General features: G+C 41.6%; 1 protein-coding gene across 4 annotated transcripts in view; it reads left to right on the top strand.

The window, feature by feature from the left end:
* Positions 1-14,085, top strand: part of LOC129836227 (cullin-9-like) — a 77,271-nt gene that overhangs the window by 48,427 nt on the left and 14,759 nt on the right. For all 4 annotated transcript variants that reach the window (XM_055902101.1, XM_055902099.1, XM_055902098.1 and 1 more), the window contains 6 exons: positions 8,259-8,430; positions 9,326-9,471; positions 9,575-9,704; positions 9,932-10,134; positions 10,481-10,734; positions 11,600-11,975. In XM_055902101.1, the coding sequence (XP_055758076.1) occupies positions 8,259-8,430; positions 9,326-9,471; positions 9,575-9,704; positions 9,932-10,134; positions 10,481-10,734; positions 11,600-11,975 (1,281 nt within the window). The remainder of the gene's footprint in view (positions 1-8,258; positions 8,431-9,325; positions 9,472-9,574; positions 9,705-9,931; positions 10,135-10,480; positions 10,735-11,599; positions 11,976-14,085) is intronic.

The raw sequence follows: 14,085 nt of genomic DNA, 5'->3' as shown, positions 1-14,085 counted from the left end.
CTCTACAAAGGACATTGTGACCTCTGGTGGACAACCAGAGCCTTACATCGAGCGACTACCCAGAGACGGATCAATTGGTTTCAACAGATGGATGACAATCAGGTACAACTACACGTAAATGTGACTCACCACCTGGATTCGGTCTTATGTAGCAAAATGTTTATTTTTAATTTTTTTTACTTTGGATAAAAGTAGAGACTCGGAGCTACAAAATGGTATATCATACACTGCATTTGAGGAACAATGGGAAAGTAATTCTGCTTTGGAAGTTGATCAACTTGTATAGTCTTGTGAAAATCACCTTTGAATGTTTTGGTATCTAGTGATGAGCTCTTCTTTGTCTACACCCATTCAGCACCATTCACACCTTAAGCTTTAGCCCCACCCATCTCGTTTCACTCTCGAAGCGCACACTTGACGCTCTGGCCGGTGAGTTGTTTACCTCTGGATAACATGAAGACGGCCTAACCAGCCCTGCTGGCAACAATTTCATTACGCTTTTTTGCAGATGTTTACTGACACTGGCCATATTCATCGGGTGTTGTTCACACGTCACGTAATGTTTGCTAAAGAGCCAGCCAGCTAACGTTAGGTAGTTAACTTCTCACGAGTCACCATCCCGGATCCGGGAGCACCCTCATCAGTAAAAAAGCTGACTAGCATAGCGCCACAAGTAAATACTGGCATCTAAATATCATGAAATCACAAGTCCAAGAAACCAGATGAAAGATACACATCTTGTGAATCCAGCCATCATTTCCGATTTTTAAAATGTTTTACAGCAAAAACACAATGTATTTCTATTAGCTAACCACGATAGCAAAAGACTCAACCGCATATTTTCACCATTTTTTTACCGCATAGGTAGCCATCACAAATTCGACCAAATAAAGATATAAATAGTCACTAACCAAGAAACAACTTCATCAGATGACAGTCTTATAACACATTTATTGTATAGCATATGTTTTGTTGGAAAAATGTGCATATTTCATGTATAAATCATAGTTTTACATTGCAGCCACCATCACATCTAACCAAAGCAGCTAGAATAACTACAGAGACCAACGTGAAATACCTAAATACTCATCATAAAACATTTATGAAAAATACATGGTGTACAGCAAATGAAAGACAAACATCTTGCGAATCCAGCCAATATTTCAGATTTTAAGTGTTTTACAGCGAAAACACAATATAGCATTATATTAGCTTACTACAATAGCCTACCACACAACCGCATTCATTCAACGCAACGTCAGCGATAGCGAATAAACCAGCAAAAGATATACATTTTTTCACTAACCTTCACAATCTTCATCAGATGACAGTCCTATAACATCATATTACACAATACATATATGGTTTGTTCGAAAATGTGCATATTTAGCGGCACAAATCGTGGTTTTACAATGTGAATACATAGTCAAAATACAGAAATTGTCCGGAGAAATCTTGGAGAGGCACCTAATCTAATCAAATAACTAATCATAAACTTTATTAAAAAATACATGTTGGACAGCAAATGAAAGATACACTAGTTCTTAATGCAACCGCTGTGTTAGATTTTTTTAAATAACTTTAGTACGACATACAGCTTACGTTATAGCGAGACAGCGCCCAAAATCAATGCGGAAAATACGTCTAAACATTTTCGACAGAAATACGAAATAACATCATAAATGGTTCCTACTATTTGATGAGCTTCCATCAGAATCTTGTACAAGGTGTCCTTTGTCCAGACTAATCCTTGTTCGGTTGTAGAATGTCCTCTTCATCTGTCGAAATAGCAACCAAAGCTAGCCATGTGGCGCAGGAGTGTCCAACTCACTATAACGCAAAACAAAGAAAATTCCGAAAATCGCAATAAACTGATATAACCCGGTTTAAAATAACTACTTTGTGATGTTTTTAACACATATATCAAATAAAATCAGAGCCGGATATATCTAACGTCTATAACGAAAGCTTTTCAGAACGCAATCCAGAGATCCTTCTCGCGCCATGCTGAACAATGAAAAGACTGGTCTCGTCATTCCAAGAGGTCTTATTCGCGCTCAGATAAAGCTATACACCCCATTCCACCTCTCACTGCCTATTGACATCTAGTGGAAGGCGTATGCAGTGTATGTAGACCCATAGATTTCATGCAAATGAATAGGATGGCCCTGGAACAGAGCCCCCGATTTCAGATTTTTCAGTTCCTGACAGGAAGTTTGCTGCAAAATGAGTTCTGTTTTACTCACAGATATAATTCAAACGGTTTTAGAAACTAGAGAGTTTTCTATCCAATAGTAATAATAATATGCATATTGTACGAGCAAGAATTGAGTACGAGGCAGTTTAATTTGGGAACGATTTTTTACAAAGTGAAAACAGCGCCCCCATATTGACAAGGTTAAACAACAATGAACAAAGTGCCATCAATGCCTAACATTAGGCTCTAACTAGAAAAGCTAACAGCTCTGGGAAACAAATAATGTCCGCAAGGGAGCTAGCCAGCTAACTTTAGCTAGCTAACAGTACACTTTAGCTTAAGACATATAGCTAGCTAGCTAGCTAGCTAGCTAGCTAGCTAGCTAGGTAAACAACGAACCTAGCTAGGTAAACAACGTTTAAGATCACACACGTAACGATAGCTAACGAGTCAGCCAGCTAACGTTAGCTAGTTAAACAACAATGAACAACATGCCAACAGTGCCACAGTGCTGGAAGCTAACCAACCAGGTCCACTGTTAGGTAGCTAACATTAGGCTCTAACTAGAAAAGCAAATGGCTCTGGGAAACAAATAACATCAGCCACCTAACGTTCGCTAGCTAGCTTGCTAGCAGTACAGTTTAGCTTGAAATGAAACCACTTTGTCAAAATTACAAACGTGTAATATCTGAATGTAGCTAGCTATCTTACCTGTATACATCATGCATGATGGACGTGTCTGCCTGTCAGGAATGCCATACCACGGTTGCCCTTAGTTTGAAGATGTAATCCAGAGAGAGGTGTTTTCTCCATCTCTAGCTATCATACTCTAATTCCACTGATTTCAAAACGTGATCCTCCAGAATGTGGAGAGCAACACTTATGCAGCTCCACTACACAATACATTTTTCAAAAAGCCGCCTTCGCACAGGATTACCAACAGACTGACGAGCTCAAATAGACAGAAGCCTTGACTATGGCAGACAAATCCGAACTTCTCTCTGCATGTCCAGCCCACACATTATCTCAGCCGATCATGGCTAGTGGGAAGGTTGCCATTAAACAATTTTAAGTTTAAGGCATTTCTGCCAAAAAAAACGCATTTTGATAAAAATATTTTTTTTGTTCAAACGGCTCTCCTGTGAAGTCGTGACTTGCAACATTTCTTGCGGCATTTCTAATCCGTTTGAGAGGTTAGGGTGCTAAGCATTAATATTTCCGTGAGCGTAGCTTCCAAATGTTTCCAAGTGTTCTCTCCCTCTTTTATTTTATTTAACCTTTATTTAACTAGACAAGTCAGTTAAGAACAAATTCTTATTTACAATGATGGCCTACACTGGCCAAACCCGGACAACGCTGGGCCGATTGTGCGCCACCCTATGGGACTCCCAATCACTGCCGGTTGTGATAGCCTGGTTTGAATCCAGGTTGTGTCTGGAGTGACTTCTCAAGCACTGAGATGCTTTGCCTTAGACCGCTGCACCACTCTTCACTCTCCATATGTGTAACATCTTGCCAGTCCACTAGGAACTTTTATCTCATGTATGTGTATTCTGTGTTATTATTAAGTTAGTAAATAAATTAAATAAATTTGTGTAGTACTGAATATTCAGAAGGGCTAGGGTTCTTGTGGATCCAAGGATTATGCGACGTTCAGAATGAGACTGAGGTAATAATGATTAATACCCCCCCCCCCCCCCCCCCCCCCCCCCCCCCAAAAAAACATGGGGGAAAAAATGAAAAAAAATAATGATTAATAATTGACTGTTATTGATGCAAGAGATATCTATATCTTTAGAGTTTAGGTCGGGAGAAAGTAACTCGTTAAACTACTTTTCCCGTGATGCCCCAAATTCCTAATGAGTTAATTGTTACATGATTAATTTAATTGAGTAATAATTTAGTTAGTTGGTAAAATACTGAGTTAAAATAGCAGTCATCAGAGTAATGATAGTCAAGTCACGACAGTAGGGATGATGCCAGGTTTCCTCCAGACATGACGCTTGGCATTCAGGCCAAAGAGTTCAATCTTGGTTTCATCGGACAGAGAATCTTTAATTAGCCTTTTACTGAGGAGTGGCTTCCGTCTGGCCACCATACCATAAATGCCTGATTGGTGTAGTGCTGCAGAGATGGTTGTCCTCTCCACAGAGGAACTCTGGAGCGCTGTCAGAGTGACCATCGGGCTCTTAGTCACCTCCCTGACAAAGTGAGAAAGTTACAGACGACATTAATATCAAACCCCTCAGAAAATCCCCTTCAATTGTATTGTCATGGTGAGAGGTTAGCATGTCTTGGGGGTATGATATGTGTGCGTCTAACTTTCTCACTCATTATTATTCACGATTCATTCAGGATTATCTGTAATCATGGTAGTTTTCAAATGAATGTTGAAGTGTTTAGAAACATTTTCTAGTCTTATAATATATGCAACTCCAAACGATACTACATTATTTACCATTCATTTCTATTGGGCACAAAATAATCTGAAACAAACAGCAAATGACTCCAAGTTTGTAGAGTCACAAGCTTGATATAGGCATTGATTGCTAGGAATATGGGACCTAATACTAACAACCTTTGACTACTTTAACAGACATACAGTTGAAGTTGGAAGTGTACATACACCTTAGCCAAATATATTTCAACTCAGTTTTTCACAATTCCTGACATTTAATCCTAGTAAAAATTCCCTGTTTTAGGTCAGTTAGGATCACCACTTTATTTTAAGAATGTGAAATGTCAGAATAATAGTAGAGAGAATGATTTATTTCAGCTTTTATTTCTTTCATCACATTCCCAGTGGGTCAGAAGTTTACATACATTCAATTAGTATTAGGTAGCATTGCCTTTAATTTCTTTAGCGTGGGTAGACAAACGTTTTGGGTAGACTTCCACAAGCTTCCCACAATAAGTTGGGTGAATTTTGGCCCATTCCTCCTGACAGAGCTGGTGTAACTGAGTCAGGTTTGTAGGCCTCCTTGCTCGCACATACTTTTTCAGTTCTGCCCACACATTTTCTATAGGATTGAGGTCAGGGCTTTGTGATGGCCACTCCAATACCTTGATTTTGTTGTCCTTAAGCCATTTTGCCACAACTTTGGAAGTATGCTTGGGGTCATTGTCCATTTGGAACACCCATTTGCGACCAAGCTTTAACTTCCTGACCGATGTCTTGAGATGTTGCTTCAATATATCCACATAATTTTCCTGCCTCATGATGCCATCTATTTTGTGAAGTGAACCAGTCCCTCCTGCAGCAAAGCACCCCCACAACATGATGCTGCCACCCCCGTGCTTCACGGTTGGGATGGTGTTCTTCGGCTTGCAAGCATCCCCCTTTTTCCTCCAAACATAACGATGGTCATTATGGCCAAACAGTTCTATTTTTGTTTCATCAGACCAGGGGACATTTCTCCAAAAAGTACGATCTTTGTCTCCATGTGCAGTTGCAAATCGTAGTCTGGCTTTTTACGGCGGTTTTGGAGCAGTGGCTTCTTCCTTGCTGAGCAGCCTTTCAGGTTATGTTGATATAGGACTCGTTTTACTGTGGAGAGAGATACTTTTGTACCTGTTTCCTCCAGCATCTTCACAAGGTCCTTTGCTGTTGTTCTGGGATTGATTTGCACTCTTCGAACCAAGGTACGTTCATCTCTATGGGACAGAACGCGTCTCCTTCCTGAGTAGTGTGACGGCTGTGTGGTCCAATGGTGTTTATACTTGCGTACTATTGTTTGTACAGATGAACGTGGTACCTTCAGACGTTTTAAAATTGTTCCCAAGGATGAACCAGACTTATGGAGGTCGCCAATTTTTTTTCTGAAGTCTTGGCTGGTTTCTTTTGATTTCCCATGATGTCAAGGTAGACCTTGAAATACATCCATAGGTACACCTCCAATTAGCTCAAATGATGTCAATTAGCCTATCAGAAGCTTCTAAAGCCATGACATAATTTTCTGGAATTTTCCAAGCTGTTTAAAGGCACAGTCAACTTAGTGTATGTAAACTTCTGACCCACTGGAATTGTGATACAGTGATTATAAGTGAAATAATCTGTCTGTAAATAATTGTTGGAAAAATGACTTGTGTCATGCACAAAGTAGATGTCCTAACTGACTCGCCAAAACTATAGTTTGTTAACAAGAAATTTGTGGAGTGGTTGAAAAACAAGTTTTAATGACTCCAACATAAGTGTATGTAAACTTCCGACTTTAACTGTAAGTGATTTTGTCCCTATACTTTTGATCCGTTTAAAATGGGTGAACTATGTACTAAAAGTGTTGTAATTATGGATGAAAATACCCTCAACTTAAAGCTGATAGTCTGAACTTTAACCCCACAGTCATTGTATCATTTCAAATCCAAAGTGGTTGAGTACAGAATGTACTCTGTGACACTGTCCCAATACTTTTGGAGCTCACTGTATATAACAGATGACCGTTTTCAAAGCAGCATACACATTGTCGTGACGTGACTATCATTGTGATGACTGCTATTTATCGAATAATTATTACTCAATTTAAATTAATCATGTAACAACTAACTCATTAGGAATTTGGGGCACCACAGGAAAAGTATGTTTAATTAGTTAACGTGTCCCGAATTAACTCGAGTATATAGACATCGTACCAGTCACCAATTAATAATTTCCTCATATCAGTTTCATTCTGAACTTCGTTGACTTCGTAAATCTGCACAAACCCGAGTCTTACTAATCATTCTGTATAATACATTTGATTTGATTATTTACTAACAAGCTAAATGATAACATATGATAGACACGGTGTAGGTTATTGATTAGAAACGTAACACAATGACAACAAGTCCTTAGCGGACTAATACAATATGACACTAACTATACATGATGGAGATTTAAAGAGAGAGAAAGCGACAAAGAAAGCAACTCTTGGATACATTTGGAAACTATACTTATAATAGCCTTAATACTTTGCCACAAACTGTCGCTCTTAAGGGGAAAAAGTAATGCATGTTATTTACGTGTTGAAGGTCTTCATCGGGTGTCTCTGTTGGGCCCAGGCCTCTGTGGGCAGAGTTCCGATTGGTGAGAAGGGGTCTGTTCCTCGGTGTAAGTCTCTGATTGTCCACAAGATGTCACAATGTCCTTTCTCTTAGTTGTCTGTTTACTTGTACTCGTTCTGGAAGAGTGGTCTTCTGAGCTGTGTAGATGATCCCAGAGTGGGGATAAGAGCAGTGTAGACAAACAATGATTTCAAGAGAATAACCGGATGGTCCTGCTTAAATTCACCTTCTTAGATACAGTACTCAACCGTAGCAATGATTAAGAGGTTCCTTTGTCTTCAACCTAGTGTTGCGTTTCGGGGTCGTGACTAATCGTAGACCTCAGCTGCAGCTTGTGGCCCTTGTAGTCTGATATGTTCATTCTTAACTCAAATGCTTTATACCCTCGGGTAAAATTGAGGCGTTTACATCAGGCTGGCATGCTCTCTGGGTTCCCTGGGGCGTGGCTAGTTACGAGGCAAGGTATCACAATATGATCTCGTTAGAGAATTAAAATCACAATCTTATCGTCATAAAAAATTCTTTATCCTGGATATTTTCCACACAATGTAAAGTATGTAAACATGACATACACGTATGAAAACTCTTCAAGTTACAATGTTTTTGTTATAACGTCTTCATGCAGCTTTTAATGAAATCACAAAATAGACAATCATTTTCCATATTCCATCTCTCATCATTCCCAATATTCGGATATTGAAATATATTGTCCATGGTGTGATGTTGAAATTCTTGGGCGGCAAACTCTTCTGTCACACAAAGATGCATTCCATATTGCCCAAATTAGGCCCCAAAAGGAATCGTCTGCTGCCTATTAACGATCTACGTGAGGTGTCATAAAACCCCCACATCATTCCTCTCCCCCTCTGCGGGAGAGAGGGAGCTCTGTAGAGCTGATCCACTGTAACCTGATCCTTTGGATCCTCACAGGAGAGTCATGACAACATATTACAATGTTATAGGGCCTATTGGGAATCCAACCCATAACCTCCCAAAAATGTTGTCCTTTTCTGTGCTGCAGATGATGGATGATCAGCCGTCCGAGCCTGATGAGGAGAGTGAGGTGAAGGTGCTGGTCCTGTCTCCTCGCTGCTGGGCAGTCTCCTCACCCTGCTACCTGGACAACTCCAGCAGATACTTCCCCAAGCAGCTCTCCACCTACCTGGCGGAGTTCACAGACTTCTACTCTAACAGTCAGTCCCATTCTGCCTTTTTACAAAGTTTTGGCTGTATGTTTCTCTCCTCATATTGATATACACTGAACAAAAATATAAACGCAACATGTCAAGTGTTCGTTCCATGTTTCATTAGCAGAAATAAAAGTTCCCAGAAATGTTCCATATGCACAAAAAACCCAGAATGTTTACATCCCTGTTGGTGAGCATTTCGTCTTTGTCAAGATCATCCATCTGACAGGTGTGGCATTTCAATAAGCTGATTAAACAGCATGATCATTATACAGGTCCACCTTGTGCTGGGGACAACAAAAGGCCACTCTAAAATGTGCAGTTTTGTCACACAACACAATGCCATAGATGTCTCAAGTTTTGAAGGAGCGTGCAATTGGCATGCTGACTGCAGGAATATCCACCAGAGCTGTTGCCAGAGAATTGAATGTTCATTTCTCATACCATAAGCCGCCTCGAACATCGTTTTAGGGAATTTGGCAATACGTGCAACCGGCCTCACAACTGCAGACCACGTGTAACCACACCAGCCCAAGACCTCCTCATCTGGCTTCTTCACCTGCGGGATTGTCTGAGACCAGACAGCTGATGAAACTGAGGATTATTTCTGTATGTAAGCCCTTTGTGGGGAAATCTCTTTGATTGGCTGAGCCTGGCTCCCCAGTGGGTGGAAGTTCATAGATTAAGGCCTAATTCATTTATTTGTATTGACTGATTTACTTATATGAACTGTAAAATCGTTGAAATTCTTGCATGTTGCGTATATTTTTGTTTAGTAAATTTTAGATCTTTCTCATAAGCCAAAATCTCCCAAGTTCCATCAGAGCCAGTTCGTTACAATGTCATCTTTGAGAACGAAGTGCTAGAGGCTGATTGGTGTGTGATGTGTGTTTGTCTGCAGGCCAGTGCATGTACAATTTGACCCACAGTAAGCCCCGGCGTCTACAGTGGACCTGGCTGGGCCATGCAGAGCTGCACTATGGCTCCTGCACTCTCTACGTCTCCACCCTGCAGATGTACATCCTCCTACAGTTCAACCACCAACAGGTAACTAGATGGGGGAAACACAGTGCAATGCACAATGGGAAATTTAGTTTAATTATTTCATTTTCTTAATCGACACTAAACTACCTCCTGTTATTATTTTCAGGATGTATCTGTGGAGGCTCTTCAGCAGGCTACAGGCCTTTCTCCGACAGTGCTGGCCCATGCACTGTCTCCCCTCACTGCAGAGAAGGGCATTCTCACCACAGACAGCCCCGACAACAATCTTGTGAATGGTGAGCTACCGCTCTGTCTTTCCCTGGCTAGCTCTTTCTCTGAGCTTTTCACAAATACATTCTATGGAGCTACTGTGGATCCCTGCAATCCAGCAATTTTTTACAAAAAAAGATTCCATCCCCTGAATTGTTCCTCAGTTAGATGTTATTTTCATGACAGTTTGAATTTACTGTTGGCGTTTGTGGAGTTGGACTGAATGTAAGGTTTTGTCCTTCTCCACACATAGGAGTCCTGAGGTTGAACAAAAAAGCTCTGTCTCAGAGTTTGGAAAACCGAAGCTACTGCTACCTGCTACCCAAGCAGACCTACCTGAATGTGGACGAGGACGCAGCCTGCTCGCTGGAGAGGAAGAGGAACTTCATCTACTGCCTCATCATCCAGATCATGAAGGCTGAGAAAGAGATGAACATAGACAACCTGGTGTTCAGAGTAAGGCCTTGTTCCCTCATGTGTGACCATTGGAGATGATCAACTGATCCTATGTTTTATTTTTATTTTACCTTTATTTAAATAGGTAAGTCAGTTAAGAACAAATTCTTGTTCAGGGGAGAACGACAGATTTTTACCTTGTCAGCTCAGGGATTTGATCTTGCAACCTTTCGTTTACTAGTCTAACGCTCTAACCACTAGGCTACCCTGTGTAGTGGTAGTGTAAACATACATCTCTCCATGTTTTAGGATCAGCTTTTATTTCGGTTCATCTTTATTTGATGTTCCAGATGCTAGCAGCGGGTGTCTTTTTATGTCCCTTATTTTATCCCTTGTCCTCTCTCAGGTGTTGGACACGTGTCAGAAGCGGGAGGTGACTCGTTCCCCAGGCTCAGTGCGTTTCAGCTGTAGCACTACAGACGTGCTGTCCTGTGTCATGCATGTCATCAGCAAGGGCTACATCAGGCGCAACGAGGACAGCCCCCACATCGTGGAGTTCCTGCCTGAAGACCCCTCCACTCCCCAGAAGGGCCAGGCGCATATCTCCTTCAGCAAGGCAGAGCTGAAGAATAAACCCAGCAGCAGCAACGCTGACATCAGGTGTGCGGACGACCCTTGACCTAGTGGGGGAAGGGTTTTTAATGTAGATTGCTGGTGTGGTCTCGGTTGATTTTGTATCTCAGGGCAAGTTCTTTGTTTTTGAATTGTAGGGAAGGAGAGTAGAATAATTACTAACAGGCCTTCTTTTCCATGTATATGTCTGTCTGCTATAGCCATTGCATAAATGCTTTAATAGCTAACCAATTGGGTTGATGTCTTCAGCCCTGACGTTACAGCACTTATTTGTGCCATATGTACTCGTTCTGTCCTAGTTGAGCTTTTAAATACACATTGACCTAAACTGTGGCTGCATGGCAATGCCTGACAATGTCAGTCATTTCACCTACAGGATGACCATTGGCCACCGATGCTGTTTATGTAAGCCATTACCTTCAAAGAAACCCATGGCTCTAATAGTCTAATACATGCAACACAACAAAATATCTAGGCTGTTATGCCATATGTTGAGAAACAGTCAAAAGATGCAAGTGAATGTTCTATTAATAGAAATAATAAAGAACATTTAAACTTTGAACCACGTTTGTTGCTTTCTTATTTTGTGTGGGTATAATACAGTAGTCTAGAAATGCTGTGTGGGGTGCTCTTTTTTAATGAAGATACCACAATTTGTCTCTACAGCTCTTTGCCATTAAAATCACATGAACTACTAACCTGATAATTACAAGCTCTGCTTTCCATAAGGATGTTATTCTGCCGCACTGTTTTTAATAACACATGCTTGTTCTCTGAAATGAGAGTATTTCCAATGTAATCATGCTAAACTGTGACCCTCCTCACGTTTAAGAAGTTAAGATTTCCATAGCTGTAAGTTACCTCTTGTGACCCGCTGTGTCTTCTCCTCCAGCCTGGAAGGCATCATTGCAGCCCCTCAGAGTGTGGAAGACGGGGTCCTGGAGGCTGTCCTGTTGTCCATGGGCCGGACTATGAACCAGGAGGAGGTCCGGCAGCTGATGCAGCGCACAGTGCAGCAGGTCTCTGGCACCCTGAGTCTGGACCTGGACCGGGCTGAGCACCTGCTGGTCCACTGCAAGTGGAACGTGGACGTGCTGATCCAGCGCTACACAGACGACCCGGACTCCCTGGTCATGGCTGCTGGGCTGAGGGGCTGGAACCCCCAGCCACCCCCCAGCCCTGTGTCCAGCTGCCCTGTGTGCCTCATCTCTCAAACAGGGGAGACAGAGCCCGTTCCCACCCTCTGCTGCATGCACTACTGCTGCCGGGTCTGTCACCTTTTACCGATTTTCCTAATCCTTTTCCAACCTTAAACTAGTTTAATCATGTATAGATGCTTTAAAGGGACATTTTGCAGTTGCTATATAATTTTTGGGACTTTTGGGAAATGAATGATATGTATCCATTTGATTCTTGCCTTCAGAAAGTATTCATACATTTTGTTACAGCCTGAATTCAAAATGGATTTAATAGATATTTTCCCCACCCATCTATACACAATACCCCATAATGACAAAGTGAAAACATGTTTTAGATTTTTTTCCCCCACATTATTTGAAATGAGATAGAGAAATACACTACAAAGTATGTGGACACCTGCTTATCAAATATCTCATTCTAATTATTAATATGGAGTTGGTCCCCCCTTTGCTGCTAAAACAGCCTCCACTCTTCTGGGAAGGATTTCCACTAGATGTTGGAACATTGCTGCGGGGACTTGCTTCCATTTAGCTACAAGCATTAGTGAGGTTGGGCACTGATGTTGGGCGATTAGGCTTAGCTCGCAGTCTGCGTTCCAATTCATCCCAAAGGTGTTCGATGGGGTTGAGGTCAGGGCTCTTTGCATGCCAGTCAAATTCTTCCACACCGATCTCGAAAAACCATTTCTGTATCGAAATTGCTTTGTGCACGGGGGAATTGTCATGCTGAAACAGGAAAGGGCCTTCCCCAAACTGTTGCCACAAAGTTGGAATCACAGAATTGTCTAGAATGTCATTGTATGTTGTCAGATTAAGATTTCCATTCACTGGAACTAAGGTGCCTAGTCCGAATCATGCAAAACAACCCCAGACCATTATTACTTTTGCACCAAACTTTACAATTGGCACTATGCATTGGGGTAGGTAGCGTTCTCCTGGCGTCAGTCGGACTACAGATGGTGAAGCTTGATTCATAACTCCAGAGAATGCGTTTCCACTGCTCCAGAGTCCAATGGTGGCGAGCTTAACACCACGCCAACCGACGCTTGGAATTGCGCATGGTGATCTTAGGCGTGTGTGCCTGCTCGGCCATGGAAACCCATTTCATGAAACTCCCGACAAACAGTTCTTGTACTGACGTTGCTTCCAGAGGCAGTTTGGAACTTGGTAGGGAGTGTTGCAACCGAGAACAGACGATGTTTATGTGCTTCAGCACTCGGAGTTCCCGTTCTGTGAGCTTGTGTAGTCTACCACTTCGCGGCTGAGCCATTGTTGCTCCTAGACGTTTCCACTTCACAATAACGGCACTTACAGTTGACTGGGGCAGCTCTAGCAAGGCAGAAATGTAACGAACTGACTTGTTGGAAAGGTGGCATCCTATGACGGTGCCATGTTGAAAGTCACTGAGCTATTCAGTACGGCCCATTCTACTGCCAATGTTTGTCTATGGAAATGGCATGGCTGTGTGCTCGATTAGATACACCTGTCAGCAACGGGTGTGGCTGAAATAGCCGAATCCACTCATTTGAAGGGGTGTCCACATACACTATATATACAATAGTATGTGGACACCCCTTCAAATTAGTGTATTCGGCTATTGTACAATATTTGCACATTATTCTTACAAAAATTATTCAAGCTCTGTCAAGTTGGTTGTTGATCATTGCTAGATAACCTAAATCGGCATGAAAATGATTAACTGTAACTCGGCTCCTCAGGAACATTCGCTGTCTTCTTGGTAAGCAACTCCAGTGTATATTTGGCCTTGTGTTTAAGGTTATTGTCCTGCTGAAAGGTCAATTTGTCTCCCAGTCTGTTGGAAAACAGACTAAACCAGGTTTTCCTCTAGGATTTTGCCTGTGCTTAGCGCTCTTCCATTTAGTTGTATCCTATAAAAAAAACGATGACAAGCATATCCACATGATGCAGCCACCACCATGCTTGAAAATATGAAGATTGGTACTCGGTGATGTGTTGCTTTGGATTTGCTCCAAACATAACACTTTGTATTCAGGAAATGAAGTACATTTTTTTGCTACATTGTTTGCCGTTTTACTTTAGTTCCTTATTGCAAACGTTGCATGTTTTGGAATCTTTTTTTTCTGAACAGGTTTCCTTCTTTTCACTCATTTAGGTTAGTTTAAAATTCACTGCTCAACTGAGGGATCTTACAATTATC

The sequence above is a fragment of the Salvelinus fontinalis genome, chromosome 37 (assembly GCF_029448725.1).
Source record: "Salvelinus fontinalis isolate EN_2023a chromosome 37, ASM2944872v1, whole genome shotgun sequence".
NCBI lineage: Eukaryota > Metazoa > Chordata > Actinopteri > Salmoniformes > Salmonidae > Salvelinus > Salvelinus fontinalis.
The sequence above is the reverse complement of the archived record's forward strand: the minus strand, read 5'-3'. Positions and strand labels throughout refer to the sequence as shown.